This window comes from Passer domesticus, chromosome 1 (assembly GCF_036417665.1).
Source record: "Passer domesticus isolate bPasDom1 chromosome 1, bPasDom1.hap1, whole genome shotgun sequence".
Classification (NCBI taxonomy): Eukaryota; Metazoa; Chordata; class Aves; order Passeriformes; family Passeridae; genus Passer; species Passer domesticus.
This window is the reverse complement of record NC_087474.1, coordinates 158,998,785-159,019,135: the sequence shown is the minus strand read 5'-3', so window position 1 is coordinate 159,019,135 and position 20,351 is coordinate 158,998,785. Positions and strand designations below refer to the sequence as shown.

The 20,351-nt window shown below is 41.7% G+C and overlaps 1 protein-coding gene across 11 annotated transcripts in view; it reads left to right on the top strand.

The window, feature by feature from the left end:
• TSNARE1 (t-SNARE domain containing 1) overlaps positions 1-20,351 on the top strand; it is a 448,830-nt gene that overhangs the window by 220,809 nt on the left and 207,670 nt on the right. For 10 of the 11 annotated variants that reach the window (XM_064398977.1, XM_064398966.1, XM_064398901.1 and 7 more), the window contains one exon: positions 17,213-17,380. In XM_064398977.1, the coding sequence (XP_064255047.1) occupies positions 17,213-17,380 (168 nt within the window). The remainder of the gene's footprint in view (positions 1-17,212; positions 17,381-20,351) is intronic. The other variant, XM_064398995.1, reaches the window with a different exon arrangement.

Below are 20,351 nucleotides of genomic sequence, written 5' to 3'. Positions count from 1 at the left end.
ATGGGACCAGTTCATCACAAGTTGTCTCTGCTTCTCTTTGCTCCTCACCCTCCTCCACGGGGTATAAATCACACCAATAAAACTGCTCCAGCACAGGCTCAGCTTTCCACATTCCACAGCTCCTGCCAGGTTTCTCTGTCTTCCTCTGCCTTGGGGTTTTTGTTCTGTTTCTTTTGTTCAGGTTTTTTTCACGATTCTCATAAGGAAATGGAAATTGGTGGGTCTGGATGTGTTCATAAGGAGGAATAGGTTGAGTAGCTGCCAAGTGCAAGGACTTTCTACATGCAAAAATCTGCAGAATTGATGTGTTTCCTGGGTTTGTTTGTCCACTGTTCATCATGGAATATTGGCTATGGGACTGGGAGTGGACCTAGAAAGTGAAGTCAGACACTTTTGTGCGTCCCCTCAGTGAATTTGAACGCTCCTGTTTTTGAGCAGAGGAATTGAGCCATGGTCTCTTCACGGTGAGGGGATTTGGGGAACATCCTGTTTCTTTCAGTAGGGTTGTGTTGTTGTTTTCCTTGCTTATAGAGCAGGAAAGGTGGAAGGGAGAATGAAAGTACTTCAGGGAGATTCGTCACATGTGATTTCCTCTTCAAGAAAGTTGTGTAGTCATTGCAGAGGCTGACAGGAAGTCATTTTGCAAAAAGAGTGATGTGACACCTTCCTCTGTTCATTTCCTTGAGTTTCTACTGAAAAGCCAAGGAATTGGTGGGATATTTCATATTTATCCACATCATTACATTTAACACCTCGGAGCTTTCCTTTTGATATCCTCTGTTAATTCCCAGCATCACAGCAGGAAACAAATCAATCTCCTCGTTCTCTGCTGCAAATATTTGGTGATGACTTTACCAATAAGCTCTAAATTAGTTTTTTGGGGTTTTTTTCATAGTTTCAGAATGCAAAGTTGTAGATGTTATATCTTACATACCATGGCAACTGGTTCCTCTTGGCAGGTTGCTCCACTGCCTATGATAAAGATGACTTTGGCTTCATTTCAGGACCAGTGATGTGAGAAGACTGCTTGCCTGCAAAATCTTTTCCATCAAGAAAATTCCTTGTGCTATGATTCACTCCTACCATATGTGGAGGAATTAAATGCTGGGTGAGACGCATGAAGGAAACCCCACAGGAGGAGAAATGATTTGACAGCTGATCCATAGAGCTCTTTCAGCCACCTCTAAAGAAAATGCTGTGATGCCAGTATGAGTTTCATTACACATCTGGGCTTGACTCATCCACTACAGTGAAAGAAGAAAGAAACCCAAAGAAATAATTAAAGTTCATTATTGAGTGTATATGAGATAGCATTATTAAAGTATCTCCCTCACATTTATTTATAACCCTTCTTCCTGACAGAGCCTGACATGTTTCCCAAACACCACTCAATGATTATATGTTCTTTGCCCAAAATCTGAGGATGTTGCTCTGCATTCTATTCATCACTTGCTCAGTCAAAATTTATGTTCCTGCACAATCTGTACGTTTTCTGAGATCTCTTTGTGTAGATACATTACTCATGAGACCTACCAGGCATATTTAAAACAAGTCAGGGTGGAAGGGCTCAGATTTCTTTCAGAGAAAGCCAAGTTCTTCTGAGAAGTGTTGGACTGGGCACTGTCACTGCATGACAGGGTGAGACTGGAGGAGAAGAGTATCTCCATCCTCACAATCCACACTTTTTGGTTGGCAGGATGGAGTGGCCAATGATGACACATATCCAGGACAACTGAGCTATCATAGCTCCTCTTGAAAAAATACCTGGGACTTCAGGATGCATGCAAAGCTCAGAACCTTTTGTAAAACTCAGCCAAGTGTAGTTTTTTTGTTTGTTTGTTTGTTTGTTTGTTTGTTTTTTTGACCAGAGCAGTGATTGTTCCTCTGTACTCAGCACTAGTGAGGCCACACCTCAAGTGCTGTGTCCAATTCTGTGTCCCTCAGATCAGGAGGGGTTGGAGCATGTCCAGGGAAGGTCACCAGAGCTGGGGAAGGGTTTGAAGAGTCAGTCCTTGAGGAAAGGCTGAGGGAGCTGGGGGTGTTTATCCTGGAGAAAAAGATGCTCAGGAGGAACCTTCTTGCTCTCTACAATTCCCTGGCAGGAGGTTGCAGCCAGGTGGGGATTGCACTCCAGGGGATTGTAGGTGGGGATTGCTCTCTTTTCCCAGGGAACAAGGGACAGGATGAGAGGAAATGGCCTCAAGCTGTGCCAAGGGAGGCTCAGGTTGGACATCAGGAAGAATTTCTTCATGGAAAGGGTGGTTAAGCATCAGAAGGGGCTGCACAGAGAGGTGGTGAAGTTACCATCCCTGGGAGTATTCAAAAGGTGCCTGAACGTGACACTGGTTGACAAGCTGGTGATTGTTCCAAAGTTGCACTCCATGATCTTGGAAGTCTTTTCCAACCTCAATGATTCTGTGATTCTCACAAAACTAAAACCTAATCAGTGTCCTTGGGAGACTGGCCCAGGACACACCTCAAGGGCTTGTCTCTCCTCTGTGTTCCCACTGGCCTCAACCCCTCCCATTTGCCAAATGAGACCTGAAAATAGATCAGAGGAGTACGGATTAGCTGAGTGGCTTTGGTGTATTAGCACAGCTGTGTTTGAGCTGAGCAGCAGCAGGGGTAAAAGCACAGGCAGTGGATGCAAATAAAAGGGCTCCAGCAGAAAGGTAATGTAAACTCATCAGGGACTTTAAAATGCTGAGCCAGATCCATGCTCCTTTGCTGATGGAAAGTGTCACCTCCCTCAGCAGGCAGTGTCAGTGGTTCAGGGAGAGCTTCCCGTGGAGAAGGCTGGTGTGCAGCCTCATGATTATGATAAAATATGCAGGGATATTGTAGACTCAGTCACCTTCCACAATTTGGTGTGGAAAATATATGTCCAACACTAACTGTGCCAACAGTTTCTTCACTCAGTCTGATCTCAGATAAATATAAAGTTTAGTATTTATCTGAAAAACAGTTTTCTCCAATTCTTCTTTTTATTTTTTTACCCCTTTTGTCTTTAATATTAAAACTACCCTGTGGCAAATTATTTTCCAGAATATGGAAGGATGTTGTTTTATCTTCAGAAATTAGTGACAAATATTTCTTCAAGAGAAGAGAGATATTTTTGTCTAAAAATGAGATTTCCTGCTGTCCAGTAGTTGGTGTGTGTATGGCAATGAAGGAGAAATAACAGGAATGTGTAGATTTTTATAATGGTTATTCTGTTTTTGGGAAGATTTTCTACCTTCCTTCTTTCACCCTTCCTGCTGAAATAAATCAGCACTAGTGAGGGTTCCAGTCCCTGTGAGGGTTCTATCTCAGCTCCTGTCATACCTGACTGGGAGATCTGTGCATTTTGGAGATAACCTGGATCTGTCTTTGGCTTCCTTTCAATTCACTTCCAAGCTTTCTTTACTCTTTGTCCCTTTTCTGAGCACCTTTTGTGTTCTTCTTTCACTCTTGACAGTCTCTGCTCTATTTGTTTGAGTGTCCCTCTTCCTTTGTCACCTTCTCTTATTTCCCCCCTATTTTGTTCATGTCATTCCCCTCTGTAAAATTCTTGACAAAACGTGAGAGAGCAAACAGCACAGAAGCCATTTCCTTGTGACATGTTCCCCTTTTATAGCATATGATATGATCAGTTACATTTCTGCCCATAACCATAGGATTAATATTTAAATTGTGCTTATTGACATAACGGTGCCCATTGTGAGGCTAACAATATAAATATGCTGGAGGAACAGCTAGGAAAACAAGATAAGAGAGTCTCAGTGCCCAGGGGACGTACACAAGGTGGAGAGTAATAGGGGAACATTATGTATTTTGCTCATCAACAATTTTTCAATGAAAGAGGATTTAAAAACTGCTGCAGTTTTCAGCATATTAAGAGTGTGAGGTGAATTGGGATTAGCTTTTGTAGTGACTCCGTGTTGGAACAAGCTACTTGTGACTCCAGCTTAGTTTGTCAAGTTCCTCACCTCCCTGGAGCCTGTGGAAGTCCAAAGTGTCCTCAGCAAATATTGCTCTCTTCTTATTTGAAAATTTGAAGAGAGGTGAAACAGGGTTGATCCTGGATTGTGAGTTTGAGTGGTTAAAAAAAGTCTGTTTCTGCCTGATTTCTGTACTGCCCTTTAGAGCTCTCCTTGGAGAGAAGAGTAGTGATCTTCATAACTCAAAAGTACAGTGCCATGCTGGAAAGTAACCATCTGAAATTAAACCAATGTGTTCAGTGCAGGTGTCACTGGATAATTAAATATCAAAAGCCAAATAAAGGTAGAAATCACTTTTGAGAAGACATTGTGGAAAAATAAAGGATCAAAACAGACAGCATCGGTGGCAGGAAAATTTTGCTGTAACCTTCACTAGCATCAAAATTCTACCTTCATCACAAAATCCCAGGAATTATAAATCTTTTCTTGATGATATTCTGTCTCTTGGTCAGGGTGCCTCCTTGTAACATGAAAGCTCAGCCTGGAGTTTGGGAGGAGAGAGGAGAGTAGGATCTGTGAGGAAGCCAACTTCTACACAGTGGCTTCAGCACTGCAGTACATCCTCCTTGGTCCATACTGGGCCTCCCTTGATTGATTTAAATTGACCTTCAGGCTTCTTCTTGCTCCTGAGCACTAAATCCTGTAGAAGCAAAGACCTCCTGTATGACCTGAGCACATTTCATGGATAATCTCTGTGTTTGTTCTCTAAACTCTGTAGCATCTTCAACAGACACAGCACTGAGCGTCTGCTTCCTCCTCTCTCCCCACCACTGGTTTGTTTCTAATGAAATATTTATTAAGTGAATGATATTTGCAGTCAGAGAAGGAGATAATTCATGCAAGCAATCAGCTCTGGGTTAACTGGAGAATGAAAATGTCTTGGACCGTAGCAAAAACTCATAATCAAAGGGCTCCCCAGCTATCCATCAAACAATCAATTACTGTATCCATTAGTCCCCTTTCACCACACATTAGAACAATTTACTAGACATGCTAATGTCTGGGTCATTGCTCCTTAAGGATGAGCAAACAGCAGGGGCATCTATCAAAGTTTTGATGCAGTCTGATCTCATACAGTGTGAATATATAGCTGAGATCACTTCATATTCTCATGGTGTTAAGTCTATTAAAGACCTGGTCTGTGAGGGAGATGCTGGTTGCCTCCTGTTCTCACCACCTGAGGGAAACTTGTCAAAAGAAGTTGAACTTTCCATATGATTCTGCCTTGTCAGATGAATAAACCAACTGCACATCAGTAAAGCAGAGGTGGGTTTGTCATTTCTTTGTCACACTGGCCAGGTAATTTCAAACACATTTTCTGCTCTTACATGTGCCATGTGGGGGAAAACAGGATTTTTCCATGATGAGGGAGCCCAAGAGGCAGCTTCTAGGGCAACACCCCAGACCTGTCTTGCCTCTCTGTCCTCACCTAGTTCCTAATAAATCTACTGGGAATTCAAACCATGCCTGCTGAAGGAATCTGTTAATTCTTCCATAGTGTAGACTTCTATCTCTGAAGGCAACAAGACTCTTTCTACAGGTATTTGGGAGAAACAAACACGTGTTTGTTTCTGTTTTCAGTAAAAAAAAAAAAAATCTTTTTTTTTTTTTTTAGTGTTTTCTTAAAAAAAAAAAAGTGATTTTTTTTTTCATGTTTTTTTGGATTGTTTGGGGTTTTTTTTTCCCCATAGTCTCCCTTGGCCATTGCTGGGCATGTGTAGTGTAAATCTCTACTTCTGAGCCCGACATTCAAGGCTCTCTTAATAGTCTATGGCACAGTGTAGTGTTAAGTAGCTGTCAATCTTTTTAATCTGGAGAACAGGGCTCTTATCTCCATTGACTTTATTGACTGTGTCTCCATTGATTATAGTGGAAGTCTTAATCAGGAGCTCGAGGTCAGTGCCTCCACTGTGGGTATGTAAAGTTGGAGAGGTGGATTTCTGGCAGTTCAATTTGCCTGATCAATTCAAACAAAGATATCCACTGTGCAAACATCTCAAATTGATGTTAAGAGGGATCCCACTTACATGTCAATACCACCAGTCCTGAACCAGCATCTGCCTAATTTATCCCTCCTTCTGTGAATGGCACTTGATATCTGATGGAACAAAGTGGCAGCTCTGTTAACAGGGTAAAGCTCCTTGTCTCTATTGCCAGTTTGGAGAAAAGGCCAAAAAAATGAAGGGCACAATGTTATTGGATTGAATCTCCCACTGGAGAAACCCACTTCACAGTTTTGAGTAGACAGGGAGCAGGAAGAAATAAATTCCCTGCAAACACCCTTCCTGTAGTTCACCCTTTGTCCCAGAATTCCTGGGTTCAGTGGCAGTGTCTGTACCCATGAGTATTAGCAAGGACCTTATTGTGCAGTGAAAACCTGGGTTTATGTGACAAAAATCTCATTTTCATGCATACAAACTTTCAGAGGAGCAGCAGAAAACTGTCACCTTTCCACAGAGAGAATCCTGTTCCAATGTGGGTTTGCAGAGGTCTCTTTCAGGGAGTGAAATACGATTTTAATTCAGTGAGTGTGTCCCAGCCTTTCAGAATCAGTTCATTACTTTTTTATTACTGTAGGAGTGGAAAATTATCAGATTTGAGTCCTTTGGGAGTGGGTCAAATAGTTAGGAAAATTACCAAGATGCAACAAGTCAACCAATCAAAGCCCCATGCAGCATTTTTGAGAGTGGTCTTTAACATGTGACAAAACTTCTCCTGTGTTTGGGTGAAAGTTTCCAACAGAAATATACTTTTATGGTACAAGCAATGAAATCTTGGAGTTTATGGCTTGGGACGGGCTTTGGTATGTACAGAGAGAATAAAAAAGAACACGAAGAGGACAAGTAAAATAATGTGAAGTATATAGTCTATAAATATCAGATGAGAAAATGAGGGAGCTGAATTAAATAGTCTTGAAGAAAATATCAATAGAGACATGATTATATGTCTATAAATATTTTCAAGGTGAAAATACAAATGAAGGCCAGGTGAATTATTCAGATTTAAATGACAGAAGCCAGGATAGTCTGATGGTAGGAAAGAAACATGTAGGCTAAGTGCTAAAACTAATAAAGAACACTTGTGTGGATGGTTAAACCACCCATCAGTTTGCAAAGTCAATAGCACAGTTAAAACAGAAGTAAAATAAATAATAATGATAGTGAAATAAAAATATGTGGTAGAAATTATCTGAATGTTTATCTGTGGCCTCTTCTGCCTGTGACACAGTTAAGACATTGTCCTGATATTAACTGGAAAAATGGGCAGATTATGGACGATTTTGTTACATGTCACGTTCCGGAGGCGCTGAGCTGAAAACCTTTCAGCATTTTTTTTAATCTTAATCCTTTTGCTGAATGCTTTATTTTGGAAACAGTTTAGGTTGCTTTTCAATCCTCATGAAAGCCTGTATGCTAATGGGGTGGTGTGGGACTGAATGAGGAAAGGTTAACATCTCTGTGAGTGTATATCACCGAGACAGCACCGAGCACCTGAGGGTAATAAAGCTGCTCCGCTCCGCTTCCCTTCCTGAAACTTCCTATTTCTTGTCACCATTTGGAAGGTTAAATTCACTTCATCCTGCCCTGTAAAGAACTCATACAGGATAAATTAGCACACTGCCAAATTCTCCCTATTTCATTCTCCCTGGACAAACTCAGAGCAAGATTTTGTTCCCTTTAGCAATGTTTACATTTCCTATTTTCATTATTTCACTTTGCAGGCACTTTGGTGCCAAATACACCTCTGTGTCCTAATTTCCCTAATAGTGTTAGTTTCTCTTCCCTGAGACATTGCCTAGATGTGTAATAACTCTATCACTATTCTTGAGGAAGAATATAATTTTCTTTCTGCTGTTCTTGTGTTTTTCTCTAAACCAGTAAATGTTCTGACTTGATTTGACTTGAAATTCAAGTTGTCACTCTTCATTTTTCTGGAGATTGAAGCTCACATCCTCTGAATAAGGTTGTCTGTTGTTAAATATTTCCAGTAAAACAATGTCCTCTTGTCCAGGTCAGCCCTTGCTGCCAGAGCACACAGAAATCAGGGCAAGCATTTCCTTCTCTTCAGTTAAATTAATATTTTAAGGTTGTTTACAGATTGGGAGATTAGACAGAGTTGGGTGGGAATTATCACTGGCCAGGACAAGGAACCATAAACCCCTCCTGTGTGGACAGGTGTGCACTGAGAAAGTTCTATTGATGTTTTAAGTGGGAACACTCAGAGGGACAGAAGCCATCTCACCAATTTAGTTGAAAATGTTTCTCTGTTTCTCTGAATGTTTCTCTTTAGGAGCAAATGCTACAGAACCTTTTAATTGTAGAAGTTCCTGTCTAACTGGGGTCTGTTGTGTAGTGCTCTTCCATAATTGTACACTTAAAAAGACAACACTGTAATCAAATCCAAATTTCCAAGTGTTTCTATTTCTTCCCGGTACTGCCACTTGGACTATCATGGTCCTTGATCTGTAACATCTCATGTTTGGAGTAAAAGGGAGAAAAAAAGACTGATTTGAAGCATGGGGAGATTATAACAGGAAATTAGTTTTGTGTTCCCCCAACATGAGAAGGTCATGGATCATTTGTAGTGAGTCCCAAGGAGGCCATGAAGATGCTCAGGAAGCTGGAGCACCTTTGCTCTGGAGCCAGGCTGGGAGAGCTCGGGGTGTCCAGCCTGGAGAAAAGATGAATCCATGGAGACCCCCTTCCAGTTCCTAAAGAGACTCCAAAAGAACTGGAGAGAGATTTTGGACAAGGACCTGAAGTGCCAGAAAATGGGCAGACAACCTCAAACTGAAGCAGGGGAGATTTAGATTGAATATTAGAATGAAATTATTTAGTATGAGGGTGGTGAGGCCCTGGCACAGGCTGCCCAGAGCAGCTGTGGCTGCCCCATCCCTGGAAGTTTTCCCAGCCAGGTTGGATGGGGCTTGGAGCAACCTGGGATAGTGGAAGGTGTCCCTGCCCATGGCAGGGGTTGGAGTGAGATGATCTTTAAGGTCTCTTTCAACCCAAACCTTACTCTGGTTCTGTGATTATTCAAAATGGGGCTCTTTTGTGGATGGTGCCAAAAGTTGTGGTGGGATGAGGAGGTGCTGTCCCATCCTGCTGCTCAAAGCTCAGCTCCTGCTTTCTCTCCCACAAAGGGGGGACCTGACCCTCACAGGGAGGCAGGAACTTTGTCCTGTGCCCCCAGCCCCATTCCCATCAACCAATCTCCCTCCCAACAAAGCTCTTGCAGATGTGTGGTGACAAGATTCCTCTGATTTTTGTCCTGACATGGGATCAGGCTTTTGGGCAGTAACAGAAGCATCCTGGCAGTGCAGGGGCTGTAAAATGGGCAGATATTTTTTAAAGAGTCAGTAAATGAGAGTGATTCTCAATATCAGGCTCTGAACATTTGCTTGGACACTGAACAGTCCACTGAAACCCTGCCAAAGGCCAGGAACTAAGAGAGATTAAAAAATTGTTGCCAATGGAGTTTTGAAGGAGTCAAACATGTTTCTAAAAATAAAACTGGTCAAGCAGTCCAAAAACAAAATGCAAAACACAAAAGCAGTCTATTTTTTTTTTAAAGAAAGGGACATATTTTTATTTCCAGCATCTTTCTGCTTTTCCACTACTCCAGAGTGGCACTGTGCCTGTGCTAGGGGTTATCTCTGCTGCAGGAAATCAAGCTGAATTTGGTTCTTGACTCTGTGTGAACCCAGGAAGAAAAAAGACTCCTCACTATTTTAATTTTTTTGGTACTTGATGGGTGTTAATGCATTAGACAGTGACTCATTCTCCCCCTTGTTTGCCTTTCTAGCAGGAACCTGCTCACCAGCTGTGCAGCACATATGTTGGGAGGCAGAGACAACACGATACTTTCTAGACAGTCTTGATGTGTCTGTGAGCTCTTTCAGGCATGGGCCATTTCCACAAATGCTGGGGGTTTCAGCTGCTCAGGGAGGGAGCTGCGAGCAGGGGGTCTCTGCCTTGCATCAGGATCCAGGGACAAAGCAGAGCTCAGCTCTCAGACAGCACTGCCAGCCAAAACGTGGTGCCAGCAGAGCTGTGCAGAGACAGAGAATGCTGAGAATGCACCACAGACAGCTAGGAAAGGGCAGGAACAGCTTGAGGAATGCGCTGTGGTGCTATAAAAACACCCTCCTTCCTGACAGCCTCAAAGGAATGTTTACCCACTTGCTCTGTGTGTATGGAGATGCCACCTGAAGGTGGTGGCAGCCCAGGCAGGTGGCTTTGGGAGGGATGGGTGCAGACAGGCTGAAGTTATTCAGTGAGATGGGTTTGAAAAACAGAGCTTGTTGGGTTACAGAGAGGAGAGATGTGTGTCTCTCTTCACTGATGCTGTTTTGTTTCACTCACATCGCCGTGGGAACGTCTATTTGCATGGTAGATCAAGTTGCCAAATCATGAGGAAAAAAAGAAGGAGGACTGGAAATAGGAACAGAACAAGCTGCTCCTTCCTTCAGTCAGGCAGGGTGAAAGCACATGGCAAAACATAGCCCTCGTGAAGTTTGACCTAGAAGCTGATGATCTCCATGAGCAAAATGTGAGTGTCAGCCCCACCACCTAAACCTGGTAGGAAGGGCATTCCTCCTAAATTTGGTCTTCACTGTGGGGAGAAAATGTACTGTGTTTTTTAAAAGCACATCAGTTATCAGAGAGCTAAACCTCGGGCCCCTGGCTTATTTTCTTTTTCTTCATCTACCACAGACAGGTCATTTAATTCTCCCACCCTGAGTACAGTAAGATCGACTCTGAACTCAAGCAGCCCTGGGTGATGAGGTCAGGATTGCTTAGAATGAGTTTGGTGAAGTAATAAAGTCTTGAAGGCAAGTTAAAGAAGAGGAAAACAGTAGGAGGTATGAACTAGGTACTCTGTTACTAAGTCTCTGCCAGTTCCAGAAAACTGAAAAGATTTTCTCAGTCCTCGTGACTGCAGAGAACTGAATGAGGAAATTTAAAAATGCTGAAAAGCAAACTAGCAAAATACTTTCTGTTAATACGTTTTGCCTAAAATTAGTAATTTCTTGCAGATTGTCTAGTAGGAAACTGGGGAAAGGGTGGTTTTCTTACTCAATTTCACATTCCTTTCATTCAAAAGTAAACACCTTGATTGAGTGAAGACAGAAACACATGAAGGATTCTAGTTAATTTAAATAAAAATGCACTTCAGCCCTTCCCATTATGCTGATTTCCCCATCCTGGTTTTTCTCATGCTACATTGGTGCAGAGTAATCAAATTTGCATAAGTTGAAGAAAATGCTGAATCCATTTCTGTATTTGCCCGTGTCAGTGATGCATGCAGGAAGGGTTCAATACATTTCACTTGAAAGTTGTCCCTATTGTGGTACTTTTAAATTTGACCTTTTTTGAGTGAAAAGGAAGAGCAGGGGATGGTTAATTTGTGATTTTTTTGTGATTCATTTCTTTCCCAGTTGTTGTGGGAAGCTCCTCTCCTAAGACAATAGAGCTCAGATTACCAATCACTGCTGTGATCTTCTGTGTGAGAGATAATGCAAAGCTGTAATATCACTATTTCTCTCCTCTAAAAGATTTAGAAGTCCCAGGCTGCTTGTTCTCTGCCTGCCTGAGGCCTTTCTACCTGTAATTGCTTTGGGCTTTTGCTTGGCATGGCACAGCTCTAAATTTCATTGAGCCTGCAAGGTTAGTTGTTTTGGAAGGATGGTTTGAGAGACATCACCTAATCCGATTTATCTGCCAGCCTTAACCTGGCTGTATTTTGGGGATAGTCGGGCCAAACTGGCTGCTCTGTGTCATTTTTGTCCCAGGAAGCTTTGCAGTGCCAACCTGCCATTAAAAATGTGTCAGGCAGTGTAACTCCAGCAGTGGCCCTCCCTGCACTGTGTTTTATTGATCTCTAATGCAGACACTCCAGCCTCATTATTCTACACGCAATAAAATGTGAATCTCTGAGCCTGGATGCTGCTGAGAATAGGAGATCCTCATAAAGGCTGTTTATGTGTCTATATGTACTATAAAGCAAGAGATAAACATCTCTGCATTTGCATTTGGTTTGAAAGCCAGAGCCAAACGTTACCCAAGGAGATGTGAGAGTTTGCAGGAGCTGTGGGAGGTGTAGAGGTTGCTGCTGGAGCTGGCCATATCCCTGCTGGAGGTGCAGGAGGCTTCTGGAGATTGGGGAAGATAGAGAAACCTTCCTTGGTTTGCTCCCTGAGTCATATAAAAGCTCTGAAATGCTCTTTTTTCATGGTTCCAGAAGATTTCCTTCCTTGGAGCTGCCTGCAGTCTGTAGCACAAAATTAGCTCAGACAAGTGAGACTGCTTTTACCTGTGCTCCTATAAACTGGGAGATAACAAGGAATTTGTGAATGGTGCTGTGCATATCAAAGGCATCTCCAGGGCTTTACAGCCCCTCTGTGCTCCAGATACCTGAAATGTGCATGTGAATGGAACAGTGGTCAGAGAAAAAGGAACTTGTGCTCCTTCTTATTCTTATAAAATTATTTTTTCAGTCCAGGTGGGGGACTGCTGGCTCAAACTGAGCTTGCTGTCAACCAGAACTCCCAGATCCATTTCCAAGGGCTGCTCTCCAGCCTCTTGCTCTCCTTCTCTACTCTGACAGCTCTACCACATCCATCCCAAGATATTGTGTTTGTATCATCTTCCCAGACTTTCACACACAGAAGTTAAATCCTCCTCCCCAGGACACAAGCCTGGTGGAGTTTGGAGTGGAAGGAGGTGATGTAGAAATGGGTTTATGTTTCTCATTCCAGGCTTAATCAAGTTCTCTTCTCAACTGTCTTCATGCTGAGGCAGAAAGTAGAATTTGTGAGTGTCTTCCTCAGCCCTTCATTCTCCTGTCCCTGTGGTGTCACTCACCTGGTGGGCAGTCTGTAAATCCAGCTTAAATAAATCTTGGTTATTTACATCAACTCTAACAGTTACTTTTGACAAGACTGTGAGAGGCCCATCTTATTTCTCACCTTTATTATCCGTCTTGTACTAAGCTGAGGGGACTAACTCCCTGGAGGGAGTTGTATATTTTTGTCCTCTGTTGTATAATTTTTGTCTACATCTTCAGTTTTTGGGGAGAATTGAAGAGGTAAATTTCCTTTGAAATCACTAAACATTTCTCTGCCACTTAAAGACACTTCTCATCTGACTGCTGTCAATATTTCATGCCCTGCATTTATGGTAAGGGAACAGTTCTTGTAACTGGCAATCAGGAATGTCATGATTGAAGTTCCTGATGTTAAGAGCTGCAGGAGGTGTCAGGACACTCTCACTGCTACAGGAGACTCCCACTTTTCTGCAGATGGACTGTGAGGGCTGGCTGGTGTCATGTTATCTGGAGTTCCCATCAGATTTCTGCTTCTCCGTGGAATAAAAACCATATGGGAGCCAGGAGAGAGGTCATTTCAATGCCTTGCTTGGTGATTTTGTGTGACAAGAGTTGTCAAGTTTGTGGTATTCTGTCCCTTCTGATAGACAAATGGGGAGTGAGGCAGGACCAAGGTTGGGAGGGGGTTATTTTCAGAGGGGTCTCAAACATGCAACTTCTGAGGCAAAGATTCTACTGCTGATAAAGTACAGGCACTGACAGAAGCTGTCACCATCCAGATAAAACCTTTTTATTTTTTTTCCCCCTATCAGCAGCTGCATATAGCATCTCCCCATTGGCAGAATAAATCTGATAAAAAAATGTAGTTGTAAGCAGCAACGATTTTATCCTGGTGAAAAGATTTTATCCAACAAGAAAAATGTTGTGCCTGGGCATAATTTTTCAGATATGATGAACAACAGCATGGTATGACCCTCAGTCCAAAGGATTTCGTGTTAAAAGAACTACTGAGCATATCAGATATACTCAACTTTTTCCTCTGCTATAATTTTTTTTTCCATTGGCAGAGTTCAGTTTATAGATACATCTTGACAAAAATCTGCCAGAGGCAAATTTCAACAAAAGAACAACTTCAAATACATCCAATTAACAATTTATGAAAGGAAATCCGACAGAAAATTACACAGAGATTCACAGCGCATAAAATTTTGCACTAAATCAAATTTATTGTGGAAATGCCTGTACAGGGAGTTATGGCCCCTTCTAGTGCAGTGTCAAAGGGAACTTTATCTGTGGAGGCTCAGCGAGTGCCCTCCATCTGATCTTTTCTTGCTATAAATAAAATGTTTTGTCAGACATGGCAATGAACATAACTCAGAAGGGAATGAAGAGCACTGATAAGCCCAGCTATATGCAGCTTTCAATCAGAGGCATTAGAAGTGATTAGATTTCTTCAGAGTTTCAGATTTAAGATTTTTTTTGCCTTATCAGAGAAATGAAGGGTTCAGTACCATGGACAGCACCAAAAAAAAAAAAAGTCACTTTTCTTACAGACCCTGATAGCAGGTCGTGGTGTCTGTATTTAACATTATTATGGAGCCATTTTTATGTCTGGAAGGAAATACCAGTCCCTCTGCATCCTGTTGTTTTACTGATTTACTCATTCAGCGGCTGTGGTTGGATTTTTTCGGGAGATGTTAAGGATGCAAACACATGTAATTGCCTTCAGCAGCTCTGAAATTAACTTAGGTCACTACTTTGTTTAGAGAAAAAAGATCTGTGTCTAGACCTTTACCTATTTAAACATATGGGTTGCTGGTTTCCTTCTAAAAGATGACTGAGCAGCAGCCCTTGCATTGTTTTTTCTGAGTAATTTGCCGAGGGGATGTGTTATTTACAGATACTAGGCCCAGCAAGTGAGGATGACAAATAAAGTTGACATAGGCCAAGATAAAGCATATTTATGGTACAGCTGTGTTGATCCATGGACTAACCTAATCTCAAGAGCTGGTTGCTGCCTCTCCTGTTATCCTTGTGCTCCCACATCAGAACAGGAAACATCTGAGCACTTGTAAATTTGTCATCTTCCCCTGAAATTCAGACCTGCATAGGGAAAATATGGTTTTGAGTGTCCATTCGTGGACATTGAGGTCCTTGGTGCAGCATCCTTGCTGCGACCAGAGCACACAAATTTCATCAGAACATTTCTCCTGTGTTTCCACAAGGCAGATTCTTAGGTTCTTCCAGCCCACTTGGCCATGTGCAGTTTGCCTCTGCTCATCTGAGCCCCCTGGTGAAGATGAGAGGACATGTTTGTCACTAAATGAAGCAGTAGAATACCCCAAGGGTTTTTTCCAGAGTCCATTAATACACTCTTTTGGCACTGAAACACTCTACCAGGAAAGTTAGTGTCCAAGGCACGTAATAATTAGTGAATAAAACACCCCCAGAGTATCTTAATCCTATTAAAATATGTCTTATAAAGTTTAAATTAATCTTTAACCTAATTTTAAATGATTATTTTCTTCCTGTAACACACCCTTTCTCATTAGATCCCTGGAAAGCAGAAGGTGAAACAATGTAAGACATTAATGCAAAAGATTTTCATCTTCTGCTCATATTTTGAAAGATACTTGACTGTTTGATGCTGATTTTCCTATTTTTTCCTACTTCTTCCATCACCCCACTTCCTTCACCACATTGTGTGATTTTCCTTGTCTCCAGTGAGGTATGGTGATAATAATAATGAATTAATTTCATAAGACAAAGTCTAAGTGTAAGCAAATGCAAAAATTATTTTGTTTCTAAATGCAGGAATTGCATACTTTTTAAAGAGTTAAAGCAGAGTTAGAGAGTTAAATAAACATTTCCAGACTCAAGTCTTCCCAGTCCTTCCAGTTCTCCAGTCCTGTGCCCTTCCATCTAAATGCTCCATGGCCTCAATTCCTGTTCACTCTGTGGGAATTCATGGGAATTAATACTTTTGAAGATGCAAGCCACAGTAAGACAGCAAAGGCTTTTGTTTTTTGGGCATCACTCCCAGTGTTTGTGCTTCAGATAAACCCAGAGAACTGAACATCCCCCTGAGTACTTGTTTTCTCCTGTAGCTTTCAGAGGCTTTGGGGATGTTCAGGTCAAGGATGTGCTGTGGCCACTGCCATTTCTTCTTTCAACTTCAGAGCATCAGAAGCACTTGGTTTGCTCTGTTTTATTGTAACTTTTGGTTAAGAGTCAACTCTCAGCTCAAGACCAAGTTAGAGGACCATTGACATTGTTTGAAGTGGAATGCCCATGCAGTTGTAAGGTTGGAGCCTTCAACAGCACCTCTTGGTTTAGAACTTGACCTCAGCCTACAAACCAACCTTGAGTCGGTTCATTCTCCAAGTCCCACCAGGACTGAACCTGACACAGGCTCAGAACCCAAAGACTGGGTGGAAAAGACATTTTTAAACCTCTGCCCCTACTTTTTGTTTAGATCCAACCAGTTCTTGAACAAGGTTTTAAAATCTGGACCTGAATATAAGTGCAGCTCCCAAAATAGAAGAAAATGGTATCTTGGGGCTTATAAAACAAGATAGAGGCTTAAAAAAAAAAAAAAAAAAAAGGGAGAGAAGCCTATTAAACAGGCAGATAGGCCATGGGTGGATGATTTTAAACTGAAAGAGGAGATATTTATGTTAGATATTAGGAAGAATTTCTTTCCTCAGAGTGTGGTAAGGCACTGGAATGAGGTGCCCAGAGAAGCTGTGGCTGCCCCAGCCCTGGAAGTGTTCCAGGCCAGGTTGAGATGATCTTTAAGGTCCTTTCAGCCCCAACCATTCTGTGATTCTATGACTGTGATCAGGTATGCCAGAAAAACCAGGTAAACTCCACAGAGTGATCACCACAAATCTGTGAGCTGCTCAAGCTGATCACTCTGTGCTCACATCACTGCAGTGATTTCCCCCTTTTTAAGCTTTGCCATTTATCTCATAAATGGAGAAGACTGGAGCCTTTGTATTTTGAATGTTGCAAGTTGGATCATAATGTCTTCAATACAAATGATTATAATTTCTCTGTGCCTGAGAAAGTGTCTAATTCAGGTAGAATTTCCAGGGAAATTAAACAAGGTAAATGTGTTATTTTTTCATCTGCACATCAGTGTTTTCTTCTGTCAGAACTATGGAAAATTGAATTTGGTTACTGGGGCCCAACAGTAGCTCAGATCTGACTTCAGGTCCTTCAGGACATTTCCTTTGAGACTTGAAATGTTTCCTCTCATGTAATTTGCTTTTCTCCTCTTCACCTTTCTGCCACTGTTTACGCCATCTCTTATATCAATATTTCCTTTCCCCACACTAAAGCTGAGTAAAACTGGAAAACATTTACACTTCCTTTCCTTTCTTTCCATTCTCCCATCTCAGCAGAGCCCTAAGGCCCCCTTCTCTGACCTGCCTGACGATGAGAAGATCTTTAACGGAGGCGATGGTGCATGGCAGAACCAGGGCCAGGACCAAGCCTTGCTCTCGGAAATCACGGAGGAGGATTTGGAAGCCATCCGCCAGCGGGAAGAGGCCATCCAGCAGATTGAGGTCAGTAACCTCCTCCCACCACCAGGTTTTGTGAGCTCGAAGCGCAGAATCCTTGTGTTGTGCCTTGCTCAACGTGAAGGAAATCCCGATTTACGTCGCTGCCATTACGGCGTCACTAAAAGCGGGGGGATTATGAAGAATTTCTAAACATGGGAATCAGTGATAGAAGGAAAAGTTGGAAATATGTGTGATTTGTAATGAAAATGACAAGAGTTAATTAACGCTCATGGCCTGATGGTGGGTTCTTCCCAGTGAGTCTTCTACAGCAGAGTTTGTGATGAGATGATTTAATTGAGCTGGGGTCTGCAGCAAAGCAACTTCAACAACTTCAACAGCTGGAATTTGTCACAGGCAAAAAACACTCAGCTTTACCATTAGAGAGAATAATAGCTAGACAAAAGGAAATAACTTGTTAACCTTTTCAAATTATTCAGTATTTTGCTGTGTCAAAGTATTTGGACGTTCTTGACGTAGTTAAAACAGGACATACTATTTTTATTCCCCCTTTTTTTTTTTTTGAGAGCACTATAAAAATATGCACTATAAAAATATGCAATAAAAGAAACAAAAAGAGGCCTGAATAAGTTAAACATCCCACATTTTTCTTTTTATACCTCCCTTTTTATGCTTTTGGGAAACTCTTGTTAGTTAAATTTAAGTGATAAATGGGTAAAACAAGAACATGTTAAACCTTCCTAATTTGTATGCTTTTACAGACCTAAACTCAAGATGAACCAAAAAAAGAGGGCTTCAGAATAATCAGAACATTTAATTAAGGGCTATACTTTGTCCTTTAATTGGATTGGGCTAATTTTATCAGGATAGATTTTGGGTTGCAGTACAGCAGGAATTGTGATTGAGTTAACAGTACAAAAAGGGGACAAAAGTTCCTGCTGGGGGCTGGTGCTTTGAGGTTGGGACCTCTGTTTGCAAACAGTGATGGCCACATATGACTCAACTCTCCAAATTAGAAATTTTGACAGTTTTACAGGAGCAGGTCGAGGTCAGTGTTTGTCTAATTTCTGTTGTGGTTCATTGAGCAGAGAGGAATGAGCTTTGTGGACTTGTGTCCATTACTAGGGGTGAAACTGTCAAAAAATATTCTCACACTGAGTATCTTTGGCTGTGAATTGTCACTTTGCACTTCGAGGGATCTCAGTGCATCCAGCAGAACAAACTGTAGGGAACTTTGTTGCAAAGAAAATGCATGTTTTGGGGTGTTCCTGCATTTGGATGTTCAAGAGGGATGGTAGCAAATGTATTTCTGAAATGATCTTGTGAGCAGCACTGGAGATGTGTGAGAACAGTCTGAGTAGAATCTTGTGCTGTGTTGCCTGGGATGACCCTGCTTGAGCAGGGATGTTGGACCAGATGACCCCACTGTGGTGCCTCAGCCATTCTGTGGTTCTGTGATTTTGTGATCCCTTTTGTTTGAAACACAGTCTGAGCCTTTTTTAGTTTGTCTTTACATTGGCCCTGTCCTCCCCAGGAAAAAAAAAAACAACCCACATTTAGTAGTTGCCCATTAGGCAGTGGGGAATGGCAACCCCAAAGAGTGCCTCAAGCTCACCAGCACTGCAAAGTCAAGAGTGCAGTTGTGTCTCCTTGGAGAGATCTTTATTTATTTTGCTGGTTAAATCCCATTTCTGTGCCACAATCTGATGTGTCTGCACCAAGATGCACAGGGCCACGTGGCCATGGTGGGGTAGTTGAGGGGGTGAAGTGAACCCAATCACAATCCTAAATAACATTTAAAGAAAAAAATCTATGTTCATGTATTGATTCAATATATTCAATATATTGATTTGATCCTGGATCCCTTTCTGCCTAATATGAATTTACCTCTGAATAGCTTAGTTTATGCAATTAATTATTTAGTCAGCTTGAGCAGTTAATGATGTTTAGGCTTTTGCTTCCTGAGAATTACCCGTTTTTTCCCCATCTCCTCTATCCATTTTCCTTTTCTTTCAAAGATCCCTGTTCATCCTCTAACGAGGGCTGCATTCCACAAAAATTATTTCAAATGTAGTTTAAACATTTCTCCTCAGGGGGAAAATATTTAGGACCGATGGCATTTTGTTTAACATCTCTTTTGAAAGAAATATAATGAAAATGAGTTTTTTTGGACAGCATTGTTCCTCTCCCCAGCTGTATTTGAATAAGCAGATGGTGCTTTTAAATAATTTTCACTGTGTTTTGTTTTTCTGTTTGTTGATCCACATGAGCATATTTCTTGTGAAAGGACTCATCTTGCACATTAAAACTTCCCTGTTTTCAGTAGAAATTGTGGGTACACAGAGGATTCCTTGAGCTCAGTCACCACAACTTTTTTTCCAGTATATTTTCACAACCAGTGAGTAGCCAAGAAGGTTAAAATGACACATTATTCTAGCTGCCAAACAGAACTAATTTATTTGCCAATTTGATGTATAGCATTTGTTGTCCTTTGTTCTTCGGGGACCAGAATTAAGAACAGAGCTGTGCAGAGCTTGTTTTGTGCAAGTAGATTGGTCTCACTGGGATTTCCATATTGCTGCATATCCAGCACCAGAAACATGCAGATTTTGAGCAGCACAGGAGACACTGAAAAAAACACCACATCTTCTGATTACACACAACTTTAGAGAAGCTCATGGTGCTGGTACAAGTCATGGGACTTTTTTTTAAGAGACACTGAATTTATCCTTTTTGCAAGAAAAACCTTCTTCATTGCGGAAGAAATAAGGAAATAAATTCTCTTTTCACCTTGTGTCCTGAAAGACAGATATAAAATTGTGCCTATAATAGACATTTTGTTAATGTTCCAATGACTTCTTCCCACTTGTGTGTTTTCCATGTCTCCAAAATCTCTTCAGAGGTTTGGGTTAATGGGACATTGTTCTCTCTCAGGAACATCCCTCGAGGCACTTTGCAGTTCACAGTTTCCACCTAGACAGATAACAGCCAAGTCAAAAGTTCACCTGGCTGTTCA